Genomic DNA, 20,207 nt, shown 5'->3' with positions numbered 1-20,207 from the left:
CAAACTGTAACTCAGAGTTTCACCACTGTGGGTTTGTGAGTAGAAAGCATCTAGGAGAGGCTAGAAACCTGTAATTAGGAGCTTGTAAAAGCTGTGAAAGGGATATAAATGTGCATTAGACGTATTTTGATATCTAGAACAATGAAACATAATGAAACGAGTGCTCTGCTGCCGCTGCGGATGTGCAGACTTTTGCTACGCTACATTGGAGTATGTTCCATACGCATAGTGCGTTTGTGTTTTAAGGTGGAAATTGTAGACCTGGCAATCACACAGAATCTTTTTTTTTGTTGCTATTTTGTTATTCACAGCAAGTAGAAAGGGTTGTTAACTCAATACGCTGACCAGGTTCTCCTTGGTTGGTAGTTGCATTCTAATGTCTTCTTTTCAGTGTGGCTCCTCTGTGAACTTTCTCACTTTTCCTTGCATGACAGCACTTTGATCAGTTTACCTATCTCGCCCCCTCTTCATACCCTTTGGCCACTAAACTCTAGGATCAAGGAGACCGCATTCTCACCTGCCTGCTTACAGAGTGAGGTTGCCTCTAGCGTCTGATCTACAGAACAGGTCAGAAATGCCTGAGATACCGACGGTAGATTTCCAGTAGCTGAGCAGGGATCTGTGTTTAGAGGCAACTTCAACCCACCCGTTTTCTCTTAACTCTTCTAAGGAGCAGATATTTTTTGACAGGTGCTCTTCTCTAACACTTTGTGTGTGCATTTTGTGTGTCAAGGGTGACGCTTCTAAATCAGGTTCCGAGATTGATTCCTTTGCACGAAGTATGGAGGACGTTAACGGAAGCAAGAAGGATTTGTCAGCCTCTGCAGGTGAGGCACGTGCACATCGCATACTGTAGATACAGTATGGACACAAGACAACGCATATTGATCCTACGAGATGAATGCAAAGGATTAAACTTGGCAGCACCATCTGTGCTTGCACACTTAACTGCTGACATACTCCCTCCCTAATCTTTGCTAGATCCCTTTAGATTACTCGCCATGTTGCGTTTCTTAAAAAAATGTAAGTGAAAGCTTGTGATACAGTGGCAAGTCAGGCCGCAGGCATTTAAAATGTACCATGTGCAAACATCCCCCGCTTATTCTATGCCTGTGGTCTCTTGTTCCCAGTCTTTTTCCCCCTTGGTTCCTCACCACGCTCGACGAGCACGTGCCTGGCTGTCGCGCTGCGCAGCATCAAACCAGTACGGCGGCCTCATCCATAATTCCTTATGCGGCAGTTCCCATCCCCTCTAATTACTGTTGGCACAGACAGAAAAGCCCAATGGAAACACTACTGTATGGTGTACAATTCCCAGATGTACTGTATCAACTCCCCTTCAGCCTCTTCAGATGCGCTGCATAAAACTGCTTACATAGCTGGAAGAACCTAATGTACATCTTCTAGGCCTCGGATAAAGGTTGGCAGACGGAAGAATTAGCCTTATTAAAGCAGCATTCCCCTTCTCGTGTTCCGTATTTGTGTTGCTGCCAAACGTAATATTCTCTCCCACGCATCCCATAAGATTAATGCCCTGCTGAAATATTCATGTCGCTCAATAACAGGATGAGGCATTCACTTTAAAGTGCTGCATTAGTGCAGGTGTACTTCCACGGCTTCGTTTTTCATCTCCATACCTTTACCTTGGCTCTAACCGACCCCTAACCCACTACATTTGACTTTCTTTATCGCTCTCTCCTTTGCCAGTAGTGCCTATAAATGGTCACGTGGACCTGAAGACCAGCCTGACTCCACCACTTATTACCCATACTGCTGCCACCCCCATGCCTGTGCCCAAGTTGCCTGTGGGAGCTGACCCCATCTTGGGCTACGAGTCCCGCCGAGGCAGCAATGTCTCCATAGATCCGGCCTCCTTTGACAAATCACCGGTTAGTTTATCGTTTATTATTTTTCCCTACAACCAAAAGACTGTGGCAGCTCATTTTAGTAATAACCCTGTTCCAGGATTTCAGTTGCTACGCATGAAAAGGGATATCATCATCCCACCTGGCATTCCCCAAAGTGTCTATCTGAATACACTATATAATGACTGATGATGATTAATGCCGATCTGACATCCAACTTACTGCTGCCACTGCCACTCAATTCATCTCATGCAAAGACAAGTCAATTCAGTTCAGCTGCCTTCATATTGAATAACCAAAGACAAAGGCACAAAAGCAACACTTTCACTTTTACGCAAACCCTCTTGCAATTTTTCTGTCTTCTGGTTTTTAACCACCTCTCATGCTAATCTCATGCTCCAGACAAGTGCTCGGAGCTCTTCCCCTCATGCTCCGTGGAGCTCTGGTAGTGGCTGGACCAGTCGCAGATCCAGCTGGAACAGCCAGGGCCGTTCCTCGTCAAACAAACGCCCGAAGCGACAGTCCGGGGAGCGGCGGTCGCTCCTGTCCGGGGAGGGTGGCTCCAGTTCGGAGGAGGGGGAAGAAGGTGGGGAGGGGGGTGGCGGGCTGATGGATGAAGATGAAGCATCCCTTGCCAGGACGGACTCTATGTCCCAGTCGCAAGGTGGGCCTCGGCACAGGAGGATGGAGTCAGTGGAGACCCGGAGCTCAATGGACCTGCCCCCTGATGCTCTGCTGCAGGTAAACCTCCTGCACCAGCTGTCTGTTTGTACCTCTGACAGTGTGTTAGGGTTGTCAAAGGACCACATTTGGGCTGATGTACACCTCAATTAAACCTCAATCTAATGAGGTCAGTTAATCTGGGTGGTCTTCTAATGCCTAACACAGAATGCTAAATAAGTTAACCAGGTTGTGCTTACATTGATCATGACTCAAAAATAACACTGAAGTGAAGATTTGCCTTCAAATTTCCAACCCAACATTTTCTCCCATATAGGTGCCCTTCCTTTACCGCTCAGCTAGCATGCACAGCTCCAGACCCCCATCCCTGGGCCACCTACGGCCCCCAGAACATAGTGACTGCAATGGGAAGGGATCTCCTTCAGCCTTGGGCCCCACGCACGTCTCGCTGGAAGACAACACTGAAGACGAGAACGCAGAGGAGGAGGCCAACCTGGTCAGTCTGTGTGCAAGGGGGGCTTGTTCTTGAACAACTGTCACTTTTCCGAGTTGGTTAAAGAGCAGGAAATCGTTTGGCAGGATCACATATTAGTCAAATGCATTAAACATAGTTTATTCTCCGTTGGTTCTATTGCTAATTCAGAAAGCAGTCTGGAGGGAGGGCAGCAAAGTGTTCAGCTTTTGTCCTAATTAGTCAAACAGTGTTGTACGAACAAGATTCCAAAGTGCGTGAAGGCTGATTGTGGCTCACGTTGCAGAACAAGTAGCTGTGTGGACATGAAAAGTATGAAAGAATTAATTCTCTTCTTATTTTGTGCAGGGTCGTTTTTCCAGGCTGCTTCGGTGGCTGGAGAAAAAACAGCCGACGTGGTGTCGGCAGAGAGACACCTGGTCACTCTACATCTTCCCTCCAGAGTCGAGGTAATATTTACACCTCTGATTATCTTCATATCTTTGTCTCCTTGCCGTGTTCTCATTTTTGCAGGCGGGTTTCTATAGAATAGGTATATCCATATATTTATTCTGGGTACACGGCACTGAAACGTGTCGTTCCAAAAACAGCTTTGCCCTGTGGCAGCTGTTGGTGTACAAAGAAAACTGAGCCTTCTCTTTTTTTTTGACAAAAAGAGGATTCTTACCATAGCATTTGACTGACATCCCATAATGCTGACTGTAATAGCAAAGTGTTGTTCCCAGCTATGTGAGCGCAGCGTTTCTTTTTTTTGTGTCATTCCCATCAACAACCCCTATACTCCTATTCCCTCCCACGCTCTCTTCAGAAGTCTCTTTTATCTGCACGTTTCTGCCATGTCAGGGGTGAGTAAGCAGGAGCAGAGGGAGGAAGGGAGTTTCTTCCACTGAGTGCTGCGTGTTATCTCAGCCACGTGCTGAATCCATCGCTTCCCTCTCACCCCCCCTCCCTCCCTCGCTGCCTCTTCCTCCTCCCGTTGTGGTGCTTTGATCTTGTCTGTCTGTTGGGAGGATGCGGCTGTGAAGGAAGCATTAAGCAACACGCTGGCCCTGGCCTGCCGCCACGGCACCACAGCATGCTAATTAAATGTCAAAAACAACCCACCCAAGGGGGAGCCTAATGCTAGCCAGTGTCGTGTCCATTTCTGCTCAGTGGATGTTTGAAATCTTAATGAAAGAATAGACAGAGTTGTCTGAGAAATAGTATTAATATTTAAAGTGAAATATTTTTTGTTAAGAAAGCTAATATATATCATATCTCTGGCTGGTTTTGACTTGCATTTCGGCTTCATTCATTAGGTACACTGATCAAGCACAACATTATGACCACCTTCCTAATATTGTGTAGGTCTCCCTTGTGTCTCCAAAATAGTTGTGACTCATCAGAGAATGGACATGGGTCTTCTGTGGGTGTCTTGTGGTGTCTGGCAACAGAATGTTGCTAGCAGGGGAATGAGTGCTAATGCTAATGAACTAGCCTGACTAGCTGGAAAAGAAAGCTAGTCAACCCATGTTGTAGCTTCCCATGTTAAATACTGTTAAGTGATGCTACACTGGCTTGCTGAAAAATTGTGTCTTGACTCCACAGTTGACCTTTAATAGGCGGTTTAGGCTTTCACGACAGTGCAGAGCATATGTAGACCCTAAAACCATATCCCCGACCAGAAATGTAGCTACACACCACAGCAACGCAGAGCTGTCCGCTTGGTTGTAGCATATTTCCGCTTTAGTATTTCCAGGCACTTCTCCATTTCTGCAATTTTGGAATTGGTTGTTTTGGATCAATAAAGATGGAACACATCGAGGTTCACTTCAGGGATACAAATATTTGTAAGACTCATCTTCAGTGAAGTTTCAACAGAAGTTTCCATTGCTATTGTAGCAAGTGAAGCTGGAAGTAGTAACTAAAATGCACAGGACTCTCAAAAAAGACAGGGCAGACTGACACAGACTGACAAGGCACAAGTATGAATGTCTCACACTGCCGTTGGCTACATACGTAGGTTACGATGTATAAGTCCTGCAGTGAATTTGCTGCTTTTGGGTGTTCTTATGAACTATGCCCATAAATGCCAAATCCAGGCAACATGAAATAACATTTGCTTGATGTGTCATCTTACATCAATTCACTGTTGTCAGGGTTTCGTCACACAAGGTAATCATTCTTTCAAGCTGATATAAAGTAACAGATCAGCGATAAAACCACCGACCACACAAAACCTTGATTCTTGGGTTGAAGGGCCAGGGATAACTGGGTCAGATCATCTCCAACATGTTAGGTCTTGTGAAGTGCTCCAGATATAAAGCAGTTCATACCTTCCAAAAGTGGTCGAAGGAAACCATGGGCCCTTACATTCATGTGGTGTTACTGTGCCTGCCTAAACATTACTACAGACCTCTTAATGGATATGCGATTGTTCCTAGGTAACCATCAGGAAAGCAAAGCTTGCTATTAAGTGAGGCAAGAATGATTTATACTTTTGACAAGTTAAGATGCTGAAAATTATATCTATTAGTCAGCTATGTAATAATGTGATTAGTTGGTCCATTGTTCCCACGGTCAATCCCATGTAGATAATTGTAGTGTTAGATTTCTTTCTTAACGCTGTAAGTTTTCTGTTTCTGCTCAGAGACTACAGATGAAAATTAGCAACTAGCTAACTCTGGTATGGCTGAGAGATGCCCACAGCATCCCTGTTAAATAAATAAGTGAATCAGATTAGCTCATTTTTATTCTTCTACTACTACTACTACACTACTTTTTAAATAAGCTAAGTTTTCTGAAATGTTAGAAAATTATTTACATAAAAATATTTAGAAATTAATTACAAGGGGACATGCTGTACATGTCAAATATCTTTTACTTGTTAGAACGTGCAAAAGACGAAGTGTATACTGTTGGCAATGTAAGTGAGTTTTAATCCTTTCTTGATGGACATGACATGGCTACACTGGAGCAATAAGACATCTGTACTGATTCATTGAACAGATCTATGAAGTATCTACATGAACTGTATTGTCCATAGTGCACCATGTAAGTTGACAGTGTGTCTCCGGGCAACAGTGGTACGCAAATGTCAAGCACTTTTAGTTTAGTTCTAGCTTATATTCTTCAGAACAGAGGAAATTAATAATGAATGAAAGCTAGTGAATATCAATAAGAATAATTCCCTTGCTGTTTTGCATTTAATGGGTATAGTCCGTAAAGCTGAGCCCTATCAAAAGTTCTAGATAGTTCTGCTATCTGTCGTATTATGTAATTTGGAAAAAAGGTCATTAGGAAAAGTTTCTTGTGGCCTGTTATTGTCAGAGTATTACGAAACCCGAAGCTTCAAACCAGCCTTGTCGCTGGTTTTCAGTCTCAGCTGGCTGCGAGGCCTGGTTGTTGCTGAGAGTGACACCGAGGACACGGGCCCCGCGTGGTGCCTATTCTGGCCTTGGACTGTCACGGACGCCCAACTGTGCTCACAATCACATCAAGAGACAGCTCCCTGGCGGGGGGGCCCGGAGTCCAGCGGGTTTCACATGGATCAGAGTTCACCTCAACCTTCCTTTTGTGCTCGCTGTCGTTCCTGCCGCTGATTACTGCAGGGGAAGTTTTTAATGAGTGGAGGGGTGGGCCGGCTTTGCAGGCGTACTGCGATCAGATATGTTTGTTGGAAGAATGGGCTGTGTGTGAACGGTGGTCTGAGTTCTGCAAGTGGACTGAACTCAAGGAGATTATAAGAGATAGACAATATATATATATATATATATATATATATATATATATATATATATATATATATATATATATGTACACACAAGTTTGAAACTGTTAAAGATCTGCAAGATTTTGCTCATGCAAAATGAAACGCGATCAATATAGATTAAAAATGAACAATATTTAATCGTGATTAATTGAAATTAAAAAATGTAATTGTTTGACAGCATGCATTATAAAAATGCAAATGCAAATATATGTGTTTGTGGAAAAATGACAAAGAGTATTTGTCATTTTTCTGCAAAGCTTCACTCTGGCGTCAAGAAATATCCTGTAAGCGTTTCAGCCCATGCATGGCATCACAGAAAATATCTTTCCTCGAATCCAGCGTACAGGAAGTGATGCAGTTTATGCCTGTGCTTTGCTAGTAATCAGTGTATTTTTTTTTCTTTCTTAGCCACAATGAAAACCCAAAAGAGATCACAATTAAGCACCACCGCAATCTTCAGTGGACGATTTAAGCAATCATGTTAAGGTGACGGTTGATTTCCAGGCGAAGTACAAAAGACAGCAAAAAGTTGAATATGTTTAAATCGCCAGAAGCGATTTAAAAACAAAAAAAAAGTCAACTGTCAGCTGTCAGTTAGCTGAAGTTTTGGTTCTTGAGAACTCAAAAGGTCAGTAAATATCTTGTGATATTTACTGACCTTCAAGCACTTGCCAAACATGTAAAAGTCTGTGCATAAAGATGTCAAGAGAAATCTAAGAACTGACAGAAAGAGCGGTTTATGTTTTTTTTTTTTTTTTGCTTGAACGTGGATTGACAGCTTGTTCCTAAGATTTTATTGTGAAACGTGTGACGTTAAAGATCACATCCAGACATCGGCCCGTTCAGAAGAGAACGCATGAAGTCTCCTGCACTGAAGCTGTGTGACTTGAGGATGTCAGCAAGGTATTAGCTCAGCCGGTCGTTGTGACGTATGAATAGGCATAGTCAGATAACACAAGCTCATGCAGTCAGACCCAGCAAGTGTTGACACAGTGATGTCTCTATTGCCAAATAAAGCCAGAAATCAAGATCTGAGCCTCGCGGCGCTGTCCCCTGCTGTATGCTCATACCGATATGAGCCATCAAAGCCAGTCTGATGCGCAGTTTAATCCCTAACGCTGCCGTTTACAACAAGCATTCCCTCTTCCTGTCTCTCTCTGTTGTTGCTAGCGGAAAGCTTGGGAACCTTTTCATGTCGGGTAATGAAAGTCAGGCATAATTAATGACTCCTAAATCTACAGCGGTTCATTACAAAGTTATTGTATGTGAGACAAGCTTAAATTGAATGAGATCATTTGTTACTTGTGTGTTTAAGTTAATGTCCCTGAGCAGCATGCGATATTATGTCAGGCTTTATTGAAAATGCCGTGACTGAGTAGTCTGGCTTTGTACTTTCTACTTTATACAGAGCATAGGCTACTTAAAAGATAAAAAAGTAGTGATCTAACACATCATGCAACTCTCAGGGCCCATTTTTAGCTGCACTATGAATATATTTCCGTTACATTAAAGCCTTAAATTATAACCAACATTTTAGTAAACATTGTGATGTGGGTGTGTGAAGGGCCAGACTGTTCCCTCAGGAGTCAGCTTATGCCGGCGTGGAGACCAGGTGGCCACAAACACAAGCAGATGTGTAAATGAGCTATAGTTTGCTACCAAGTTAAGCAAACCGAACCATATCAGCTTACATGTGATGAGACGTGTTCACCCGCCGTTACAGCCGACTTCAAGTAGCAACAATCAGTTTCTGCAAATCCATTTTGCCAACATCAACTCTTGTGTGCTTCTTTTTCAGTGATGTTTATTTGTAATTTTATTGCAGCATTACTGGATATGTCTCAAAAATTGACTGTAATCTAAAGATGGAAGAAGTCTGAGTGATTTCTCAGGTGAAATTTGAAGCTCAGCGCGGGTGGCTCAACCCGTCAACATCTTTGCCAGAGCCTGATTCTCACTATCTCCTGTCTATTTCTAATGTTGGCCACAAGGTCGTGGTGGAGCATGAGTGGATCTGAGACTGGCAGGGTGGTGCCTGCACAGACGGCTAGCGGTCTGTGATAGCACCAACCTGCCATTCAAAACAACCATGCTCTTAGCTATAGATACCCAAACCGTTTTTATACCACGTTTTAAACATTTCTGCTGTAAAGCTGCACACCCTGACTAGCTTAATGTTTTAGCCTAAAAGAGGGCGTTTCTTTGTAAGACTTGCCAAAACCAAGTGTGATGCACAGCATTTATTGAAGGTCTTTATTGGTTAGATTGGTTGGTGTGTAGGTCTGGTCTAGGTGGGTGGTACATGTCTAAGTAACATTCACATGAATGCCAGGTTGAAACGTTCCCGGCAGAACAGTGAGCTGTCACAAGATGATCAATGTTATTTATTTCTGCTGTCAGAGGTTTTAATGTTGTGGCTGATTGGTGTACCCCCAACTCCACAGTACTGAGACTACTGTTATTTATATTATGTTCCATCTTATAGCCTCCCTTTGGCAGTACTTACCCCACTAGCTCAAAACTTTTCATCATTGTCAGACAATTGTTTGTTATTGTGTGTGCCCAGTTATTGAGCTCATAGCCTTTTATTTATAGGCTATTCATCCACTGCCCAGACACTATGCTTCTCTACTGAGTGGAGGACAGAAGAATGCACCGTCTTAAAGGCTAAAGCCAGGGAAGAAAAGTTGCTGTAAATACTGCCTGATTGTCTGTATGGGGCATCCATCTGACATTGTTTCCATCTACGGCAGACTCTTTGGTACTCTTGCATGTCTAAGGCGCATACTGGATATCCATGTGTGGGAAGCTCAACTGCTGTGTTTTCTGTTTGTTTGGCAGGTTTCGGATCGTGTGCAATAAAATCATCACCCACAAGATGTTCGACCACATCGTGCTGGTCATCATCTTCCTCAACTGCATCACTATCGCCATGGAGAGGCCGCACATCGACCCCAGAAGCGCTGTGAGTGTCACCGGGTCTTTAAGCGTCCAAACACAATATGTGGCTGCCGGGCACTGTAAATATGTATAGAAGAACTTGAGCTGCATTGGCTTCACGGTCTAGTCTACAGTGACAAACCCAGAAAGAAATGGAGAAAGATGAAGGGAAGACGCATTTATACTCTTTATAGAGACTTCCTGTGAGGTGAGTGTAGAATCAATCGTGAACAAACCCAAAATGTTTCACGAGAGATGGTGAAAATGCGGCGAGTGTCCTGTCAGCAAGTCCAACCTTTAATGGCTGTTCAAATAAACACACACTGCAGCACAAAGCAGAGCTACTACTCCTGTTTGATCCCTGCAGAGAAGTAGAGCAAAACATTGTACAAGCAAGGGAACCACTTCGGTTGGACTGTGAGCCTGAATCTACTGCACTGCTTCATCAACACCATCACCTCCTTAGCTAATGCACCATCTCTTCAAACAGAAGAAGGCTGGCTGGATGCCTCGCAGCAACACAAAAACACACACACACACATATACACGTATTGCCGCGTCCTTTTCCTGCTTCCAGCAATAGCAGCAGAGCACAGCTCATGCATAAACACAATAATTATCACTCTTTGAGGGTTGTTGTTTTTTTTTCCCCTCACTGAGCGAGGTGTTCCACGGATGGCTTTAATTGCGGTTCGGTCTCGCTGGAACGCTCCGTTCTGCTTGTTTTGCGACTGAAACACGGAGGAGACAGCGCCGTTGTAATTGATTCAATTATCTGTGGGCTGGCGTACGTGGCTAATGTCCAAGAAAAGGAGATGTTTAACAAATGGAGGCCGACCCACAGGCCACCCGTTCTCATCGGGGCGAAGGGGATCGCACGCACAAAAAACTACAACGGAGATGGATCGACTTCTCCCCCCTCACCTCGCCGCGCACACTCATATACACACAGAAAAACTTTCAGATCAGGGAACAGTATTTTAATGCACATATATTTTGTGGTCGCCGTGTCCAGCCTGCGCCGAGAGGCCATTATTGTAATGAGATGGAAATGTATGACGCGACGCAGCAAGCAGCCTGAACCAAGCGAATGACCAGTCATTACAGTTAGGAGCCGTGACGCTTATTGCCCCAGATCCCATTTGGCCTGGTGGACATTGCATGATACTATTTGTTTGTCTGTGTGGGTCGATTTGAATTAATGAGGAAGATTGTGAATCAATTCCCTTTGAGTCTGTTTTGGCGTGTGTATAACAACCGAACACGTACAATTTACAACTCCGCTGCCAGTCTTTTGAAATACCTGCTTTGCATCAACCTCTTTGCCAATTTAACAAACGACATGTTAAGATTCTTTTAATAGAAGTGTAGCCACTGTCACAGACATAAAGTCTGCTGGTCACAACACTTCAGCAAGGAATGCCGGCTGAATAATTCGTTTATTGTCCCGGACATTATGTCACATGCTTTTTTTTTTTTTTTTTTTGCATTTGGCTCGCAGTCCATCGCTGTTTTGGTTTGGTGCGGCAGGTTGCTTGGATACTGTCGTCCTGTAGTTAAGTGGAAATTGCTGAGGATGATTATACCACCTGTTAAGATTTATTATTTCAAATTGAGCTATGGGGACAATACATCATTGTCTGAAACTCTGAACTCTGAATTATATCAGCTTCCAGCATCTGCTCCAGACAGCGGCAAGATGGCGATGGCCAAGATGACCCTACACACAGGGCTGTGACGAAAGGTTTCCACGAGGTGTGGTGTTTACTCTGGTGGAGTTTTGTGAAAAGATCTAGTAAATTATTCTTGTCATTATACAACTGAGGAGTTCCTTAAAAAAAAATAGAAACCTGAGTCTCTGGTATCTAATGTAAATCACCTACTGGAAGTACTTAGCGTGGAGCGTTGCGGTCGCTGGCTAAGTGAAGTGATTCTCGAGTTTAAGTCATAGCTGGCGTCTGCCTTTAGGTTCAGCGTTACTTTAAACCAGGCCGAGCTGGAAACCAACACACAATGCAGATGGCTTGTGGTTCCCTGAGTTATGGTCAGATGAATTGGACACCGGGGGGGAGGAATAACAACACCACCACCACTGGTAGATATGAGGCGTGAGAGGCAACGGGGAGGTGTTTTACTCCTTTTGAGGGAGCCCCGGATTCCTGTCACTGTCTGTTATTCCGTTTCTTTCAGCCTTCGGCTAAAAACGTACACCAGCTCTGACGAAAGCACCCACTGCACACAAAGAGAGAAATTTGCATCGCCTTGCACAGTGAAAAGCCATCATCATCCCTTGGTGACTGGCTGGAGTAGGAACCACTTTCGCATTCATTTCTGACTTTGATTAACATTTTTTATACAGGACTCTTCAGGCATTTATTTATTTTTTTTTTCCATTTCATCTGGCCAAACTCTAAATGGAAATAGAAAAAAACTATAAGCTACATAAAAGAGTGAATACAGCTAATTACGATATTTCGTAGGGTGAACATTCTACAATTCAGCTTATTTAATTACATTTTAAGTGAAAATTAACTGACCTTGAGTGGGCGTATTTTTTCATTCAAAGTGATAACAGAATGCTGTATGCTTGCTAGCTAGCTATATTAGTTTACAGCTTGAGGGAACAGATACGTTTCTCTAAAACTTTATTTAAAGATACAGTAGGATGATTCTGTCTCTTTGTTCGTTTAATGCGGTCAAAACTATTTACATTTTTTGGTCATATGTAACCCAAATTCTAACTGGCTAACACATCTAATGGTACGACACGTAGGCTACAGCTAGATCTTTTTATTTTTTATAAATTGAAAAAGTAACCTACATTTGTCTTCATGCTAAAACTTTGATGAACAAAAAAACATTAAATATGATACTGTGGTTAGTTTTTGCCAACTAGCTAGTTGACAAAACTACAACATTTAGCCTGACAGATTTAAGTCAGCTTGTGGGAATTAACTCTCAGCATCTTTAACATAGCTTCTATATAACTGTTCTACTGCAAACTAATGGATGTCAGCATGCAGTATGCAGCTGCCTTCAGATGTAAGCTAGTGGTTATGAAATGGAAAGTCGCTGCTAGGCAACTGATAGCATTTAGAAGCAAACAAGGCTAACAGCTAGCAAGCCAATGGCCAGTTTACTTAGAGTTGGAAATGCAAAGGTGTAATGTAGAAGAAGTGAAATGACATTTCTAAAGTTAGACTATTTGATGTCAAGTTACTTTGTGTAGCCTGCCAAGTCAAAAAAGTTATTATGTGTACACGCCAAAATCTTCATTGTTTTGCCAGTGTTGTTAACAGAAATAGAAGCAAATTATTTTTTCCCATTAGGTTGCACTACATAAATATCTCACATGTGCCCTACTGTTAGTTTATAATGAATAAAAGTATGAACTCTTGGCGACAGAGGACAGGAACGATCGCTGTCCGACTGGAATTTGTAAACCCTCTCAACAACAGCATTCCCAGTGATGTCATGCTTGACATTCCCAGAGACTTCACAAAAAATCGCTGCAGGACTGCCATCTCTGTTTATGTGTGTGTGCATTACTTTGTGTCGGGGGGCCGTGGGAAAGGCAGCCACCTACATCCACACACACGCACATGCATAGACGCTCAGTGGCAAGACGGGGTCGCGTCTCCTCAGACGTTGGGGAAGTCGGGTAAATAAGCACCCAGTGAAAGGGTCTTATTCTTGCTGTCCTGCTTGTTTTCTCTCTTCAGCCCTTGTTTGGCTCAGTAAATAGACTCCCATCCTCTCCCACGTGTGCACACACACCGCCGTGCCTTGCCGCCTTTGGCAACACGGAACCATGGGAGTAGAATAATGTGGCGGTGTGAATGGATAAAGGTCTGTTAGCCCATATTTATGGTGTTGCACAAAATCTAAATGATGGCACTTGTTTTCAACCAAACGATCTGATGCAACACATTTGTTTCATCTGAGAATTGTCCATCTCAGCATTGGGCTTTTGCAGAAGTGAAGTATCCAAATGTGACATACTGCCACTCGTTCCCAGTGCACTTCAGTTCAATTCTTGATATTTTCGTATCAAGTTGTAGTCTTTTGAATTTCCCCTACAGGGATTAAAAAATCTTGAGTATACTTGGAGTTATTTTTACAAAGAAAAATGAGTTTCCAAAAAAGAAGTTGCCTTGTTTAAATATTTCACGCTGAGCTAGTAAAGAGTAAACCTCATAATTTGCCTACCAGCCATCATTAGGGGGTGCAACAGAGGAATGAGAAATGCAAAGATGGTACGGATGGGACACAAGGAAAAGAGCTTCTGCATACATTATTCAGCCGCACACTACATCAGTTTAGGAGCAAACAACAAATTTATTATAAAAAAACATGGCTTTTTACATTTATATCACTTGTTTTTCCTGACAGGAGCGGCTCTTCCTGACATTGTCCAACTACATCTTCACCGCAATCTTCGTGGCTGAGATGACTGTGAAGGTAAAACTTTCTTTTTCAAATGTGACTTCCCACTTGCACGTCCCATTAATATTGAAATGCGATAGGATTTTTGCATTCTACCACATACTTAAAGTTATCCTTTTGAAAGATGTACTCTGTCCTGCATTCTTCCATAAAGTCATTCTTGAATTTTAAAGCAGCTCACAACGTATGTGGCACATCGAAATTTTTCTGGTACCACATAAACACTGGTTGTCTCGCCCTCGAGATGTCTCATTTGTCCCGAGCTTTGGAAGAAACAATATGTGATCCATCTGTATTTGCTCACAATGCAAAAATTTTTGCATAACACTGAGAAACCCAAACCGGACTCCTCAAACCGCTCATCCGCAAAGCCCTAGAGACAATAAAGACTACCTGATAGCCTCGGTGAAAACTCCCCCCCGAAACACAGAGGCAGGCAGAGCGAGAAAGCAGAGAGGAGGAGGGTGAGAATGGGAGACCCGAACAGACAGCACGCGTTCTCTGAAGGCTGTTTCATAATTCTGAGAGGAGGATTGTCTCGCCTCTATTCAAATGGCCTGTATTTGAATGGAGGTCCGTGCAGGCGTGGGCAGGAGCGAGCGGAGGCAGAGGGGAAGAAAGTTCATGAGTGTCACTCATTCAAAGCCTCTGTCTCTATTTTTGGTCCCAGTGGCTCACAAATGTAGGGCCTACACACACACATTTTTATAAGTACCTTTGTGAGGACATTCATCATTGACATATTGCACTGCCTAGCTGCTACCCCCAACTTTAATCGCCTTAACCTCCTGAGCCCCGGCGTCCTCATATGTGGACATTAGTTTTTAAGATTGTTGCAGTTTATTTTGCTTCATTTAGACCCTTTGTCCTCATAAGGAGACACTTAAGTCTTGTTAGCGAAGGGTCAGTACACTTGTTTATTTATTCTAATTAACGTTTCTAGTTTGATATGACATGAAAATTTAACAAATGAACACATACTCGTTTGAGGACATTGGGATTTCATCGTTTCCAGTTTTATATTTTGGTTTTAAATTGTAATATAAAGTGTAATAATAACCCTGTGTCCACATCATTTCTTTCAAAAACTACATCCAGTTCAAGGATGATGCTTATTTTTTTTATATACTTCTTAGGTCGTACTAATCCCAAATACCTGAAGATCTTAATCATATCTTAAAGAAATTAAGATGAATTCCAAATAAATGCTTCGGCCTCAGGAGGTTAAAGTCCCTAACCCTAACCCTAGCCCTTACCCTTACTCTTACACTAAATCCTAATTGTAACCCTAACCCTCAAACTAGTCAGGGGTGTGAGAAAGTATCCTCAATTTCCAAAATGTCCTCACTCCGGTGGTGTAAAACTCAGACTAGTCATAAAAATACAGCTGTACAAGTACACACGGAGCGCGCATTCTTTTTCAGCACATCATCGACAGTATATAAAGATGGATGGACCCTGGGTGACCATAAGTTTCCCAAAAACTGATTTTTCAGTGTGGTGGCTCTGGCCGTCGCCACCTCTGCAGTGCCTCATTCCTCATCCAGCTAATTCAAAAATGGGCGAAGCGTCAAGTACTACATGTGCTTGACAAAACCAGATGAAACCATTCCAGATTAATAATACATTGCATTAAAGATTAAACCAGAGGTTTACAGCCTTTCTAGTTTCTGACAAAAGTTCATTCTAAGGCCCCTTGGCACATTTCGGATGTCTGAGTTCTTAACAGTTCAGTGAAGGAGCACTTTCTCCTCCAAACTTCTCGAATGATTTATGTTTTTATTTTTTTAACAATAAAACACTCCTTTTATGTTTTACGTTTGTAGATATTATAAGTAATAACTGAATAATGATATCACTCAATGGGTCTGTTTTACTAATTACGGCTGTAATGAGAGCCTATTATTTCTCTTAATTGAGCGTAGTCAAAAAGGGTTATTTGCTGTATATGAACACGAAATTCTACCACTTTGCTTTTGACGAGCCTCTGCTGTTAGCTGAAAACAATTTCAAATCAATTTCAATATTTCAATTTTTGTAATAGCACCATTAGTGTGGCTATCAGTCATCAAGATAAACAGTGGCTAATTAGACCCTGTTCAGACCTCGCAACAGGCAATCTAATTGGGTCAGTTTAAAGTAAGGGTGGGGACGCATTTGAGTAATCGGACCTCAGACCACATTTGGAGGTGGTACTTTGGCCATGTGAGCACACAGTGTGTCTTGGGTCACATTAATTGGCTCATTCAATCAAAAAGAAAACTATTATAAACGATCACATAAAAAGGAAAAAGCACCATAAGTGATATGTAGTCACTGGTGATAAGAAGAAAACTAACAAAATGATGACTAAATTTAAACATATGATTTTATTTAATAGGGTGAAACTTTGTGTGATTTTGTTATTAAAAAAATGTACTGACTTGTGGTTAAAGATCGATGTGATCATGTCGATACCTAAGGAGCAACGTGGAGTTAAGACGCGTATTCAGGGTTATAATGAGACTTAAAATCTGAGCTTTGCAAATATGTATCACATCCCCAGGTCATGCAGGCAATCACAACAACCAGCTGCTTGATGGCGGCAGTCATCCAATAAAGACAGCAGCTGTTACAACACAGCCATCAGCCGCAACATTAAAACTGCAGAACTGCATTAGGATCTTGGTCATAATGTTATGCCTGATTGGTGCATGAAACGTAATTAAAAACTAAGTAAGTGTGTGCAAAACGTTGCTAGTGCTGTGCTTGTACTCTGAATTGTGCGAATTAGGTAGCTTAAAATGAAAATACTTCAGTAGGTGCTGTTATTCATAGATTAGCATCAGCTCATTGAAGTTATACTGTCTTCATCCCTGTGTCGCAGTTGGTGCTGCAATAGTGTTCAAAAGAAATAAATAAGTCAGCCCTTCCTCTCTCATTTTGTGGACTATAAGTATGAACTTTCTGGGCAGAATAAATGATGAGTGGAACCTATAGAATCAGAAATGAGGTGTGGAAAGTTTGCAGCTTTTATCATCTCTGCTGCCAAGTAAACAATCGCTCTGCGGAGCCAGTAAGCGGGGCGTACGGGATATTAAGCATCGACTCCTGATAAGTGGAGAAATAACAAACAAATCTGCCGCCGCGCCTCGATATTGAATAGCTGAATTGCGTATCATTTTCAGCCACTTATCCTTCCGAGTGAATAGAAAATATCCGAACCAAATTTGTGCTGCGGCGCTCTGCCCTTCGTGTCGTCTGCTTTCTCACTCGCATGTCAGAGACTCCACACTTCTCTGTATTAATCTACCGTGTCGCCTTCTCCGTCCAGATCGTGGCTTTGGGCTTCTTTTTCGGGGACAAGGCCTACCTGAGGAGCAGCTGGAACGTTCTGGATGGGATGCTCGTGATGATTTCTGTGATTGACATCCTGGTGTCTCTTATCTCCAACTCGGGAACCAAGATCCTGGGCATGCTCAGAGTGCTGAGGCTGCTGAGGACCCTGAGGCCTCTACGGTAAGTGGCTCTCTCAGGGACGATGAAAAAATACAGTACGCACAAAAACTCAGAAGACTGACAGGCCGTGAAGCTGCGGAACAGAACCATAACATAGAACATTGCCTCTCATTTAAGATATCCCAAATCACTAGTTAGTGGACGCCGCTTAAAGTAAAGTCCCCCTATATATACAGTATACGCGTGTAAATATGTCCGTATTTCTAAAAACATAAAATAAAACATGGCAGTGGAAACTAACTGAGCCCTTTTAGGAGCAATGGGGAGATGTGTTTGTGTGTCTGCACAGACATTTATTTTAGAGTGCATTCAGACATGAATTACTGTCAGAGTGTACACAATTGCACGGTTCTGTTTATTTGAGCGGAAATAAGGCGGAAATCACCAATTTGGGGACTGTTTTTGCACTCACGTCTCCAAATATATATACGAGTGTGTGTGAGAAATAGAGAGGAGAGGACCAGGCCTCTTTGTTGTGTCAGGAGATGACAGGATCTTTACGTACATGCGCAGTCTTTAAGCTTCGGTCTCGGTGTGTGCGCGTTCGCTTGTGTACACGCGGATCTGTTTGCCTCATGCTTGACTTGGCTCACGGCCGCGTGCTCGGTGTCTCGTCTCGTGAGATGGGGGAGCTCTGCCGGGCTTTGCCCTCGCCCTGAATATTTTGTCGCAGTTCTTGGGAAGAGCACGAAAATCAAATATTCATTTTCATCCTGCCAAATTTACCCACTAAACACCACTGATCTTTCCTCCCGTCCCCTTTGCCTCTTGCTAACTTTCGCCTCTGACATGAAAGGGAAGTCTTTTGCTCTTGCAGCCTTCAAGGTGCTGCTTTCTCCTTTGAGTTCGTAAGTAATGTTTGCATGTGTGAGCTAGGTGCGTTTTCAGTAAGTCTGCATATCATTATTTATTTTAGTTTGTTTTTTCATCCTTAAGTTAAGTCAAACACCTCAAAAGTTTGGAAATTTGGGTGTTTTCCTGGTGTTGAAACTGCAGGAAATCCTCAAAACGCTTTATAGAGCTCAGGCCCTTTAACTTCCAGAGTAGTAAGGTGACAAATGTCAAAGGGAAACTATGAATAAAGAAGAAACTTTAAGTAGTTCATACAGGGGGGGGGTGCCGTCTGCCTGAGGCCAGCCGGCTAGAGGGAAAGAGGGAGAAGAGACGTGAAGGGATACTGGGGGACAAATGTTACGTAGAGGATTGATAATGGACAAAAAGAATGGAGAAATTGGAGTGCATGTAAAGTTACTGTTACAGTAATAAACAATATCACCGGAGCGTAAAACCTTGTCAGTAACAATAGTGTTTCTGTGACATAGTGTACAAATGAGGTATCATAAGCATGAAGAACATGAAACATCTGTTTGAATCAAGACGCTGACCATATTGTTGCTGCATTCACTGCGTGAAGTGTGACAGGAGCCCAACTCGTGGATGTTCAAGCACCTCTGGTAAATTGAGGATGCTTTTAAAATGTCAATTATTTATTTGTTGACTTCCCACAAAGTGCAGTAAACTGAAAGAAACCCAAGTCTTTCTCAACATACTTGGCGAATGCGTTGGAAATCTTGCCACGGTTTCTTTTCTCAGTGTCTAATCACTTTAAACCCCAGCCTGACTTCATGATGTTGAAATCAGAGCTCTGTGGGGGTCCAGCCATCTGCTGTGGGGCTTCTCCCACTTGTTGTGACTGAAGACATTTTTTTTTTTTTATTGACTCTGGCTTTGTGTCTGGGCTTGTTGTCGTGCTCCAGAATGAATTTGGAAATGATAAAATGCGACCAGATCAGATACTTAACCTGTAGTTGGAGGAAAGTGTTTCGGGCTATTCCTCCCTTGTTGGCGTTGTTGTTGGTCCTTTGGTCCTAGCTTTAACCCCCATTTTGGAAAAGGCTGGACAAAGTAATTATATGTAGTGGACAGAGGCCAGTTTCTCTCTCTTGTCCATGCTTCTTCTTTATTGTGGTTGTTCTCTTTACGGTCCAAGCCAACCCTTATCCTTCGCATATCACCCAGTTCGTTGGACGACTGCACGCAACTGCGTCTCCTCAGCCTCAGTTTTTGTTGAATTCCCATAATCCCTCACTCTGAGCTACACAAACAGACACCAGCACTGTACTGCAAATCGGCCTTTAGAAGGGAAATGTTAATGTGACATTAAAGAATGAACTTGCTGCCAAACAAAGGACTTCCTAATTAGACCTGGTGCAACTATGACATACTGAATACTCATAAAGAGCACCTGACTCTAACTGCTGCTGAACGTCTTTCTCCCGTACACTGCATCTTATTTAATCTCCGAAGGGCAGCAAGGCTGAAGCTGTATTAATGTCGAGCAGGGACGGTTTTAAAGTCAGATTAGAAAATATGAAGCAATTACAGGAGGAAATTGGACACATTTTGTGTGTGGGGGAAATATTCTTGGGAGCAAAGGGCAGCCATTTCTCTGGGGAGTGATGTTTTCAGTTTGAGGAAGATGCAAAATGGCAGAAAGAGAAATAGGATTAGGACGAGTAAAAGAAAGAGCTGAGCTGGGTAGCTTGAGTCCCTC

The 20,207-nt window shown here is 42.8% G+C and overlaps 1 protein-coding gene across 17 annotated transcripts in view; it reads left to right on the top strand.

Moving 5' to 3' along the window:
• The window catches only part of cacna1g (calcium channel, voltage-dependent, T type, alpha 1G subunit), a 256,906-nt gene that overhangs the window by 181,248 nt on the left and 55,451 nt on the right, over window positions 1–20,207 (top strand). For 14 of the 17 annotated variants that reach the window (XM_047609737.1, XM_047609733.1, XM_047609735.1 and 11 more), the window contains 8 exons: window positions 734–827; window positions 1,708–1,889; window positions 2,268–2,606; window positions 2,863–3,042; window positions 3,367–3,467; window positions 9,611–9,734; window positions 14,102–14,170; window positions 17,469–17,653. In XM_047609737.1, the coding sequence (XP_047465693.1) occupies window positions 734–827; window positions 1,708–1,889; window positions 2,268–2,606; window positions 2,863–3,042; window positions 3,367–3,467; window positions 9,611–9,734; window positions 14,102–14,170; window positions 17,469–17,653 (1,274 nt within the window). The remainder of the gene's footprint in view (window positions 1–733; window positions 828–1,707; window positions 1,890–2,267; window positions 2,607–2,862; window positions 3,043–3,366; window positions 3,468–9,610; window positions 9,735–14,101; window positions 14,171–17,468; window positions 17,654–20,207) is intronic. The other 3 variants (XM_047609734.1, XM_047609727.1, XM_047609739.1) reach the window with 1 other exon arrangement.

Source organism: Mugil cephalus, chromosome 16, assembly GCF_022458985.1.
Source record: "Mugil cephalus isolate CIBA_MC_2020 chromosome 16, CIBA_Mcephalus_1.1, whole genome shotgun sequence".
Lineage (NCBI taxonomy): Eukaryota > Metazoa > Chordata > Actinopteri > Mugiliformes > Mugilidae > Mugil > Mugil cephalus.
The sequence above is the reverse complement of the archived record's forward strand: the minus strand, read 5'-3'. Positions and strand labels throughout refer to the sequence as shown.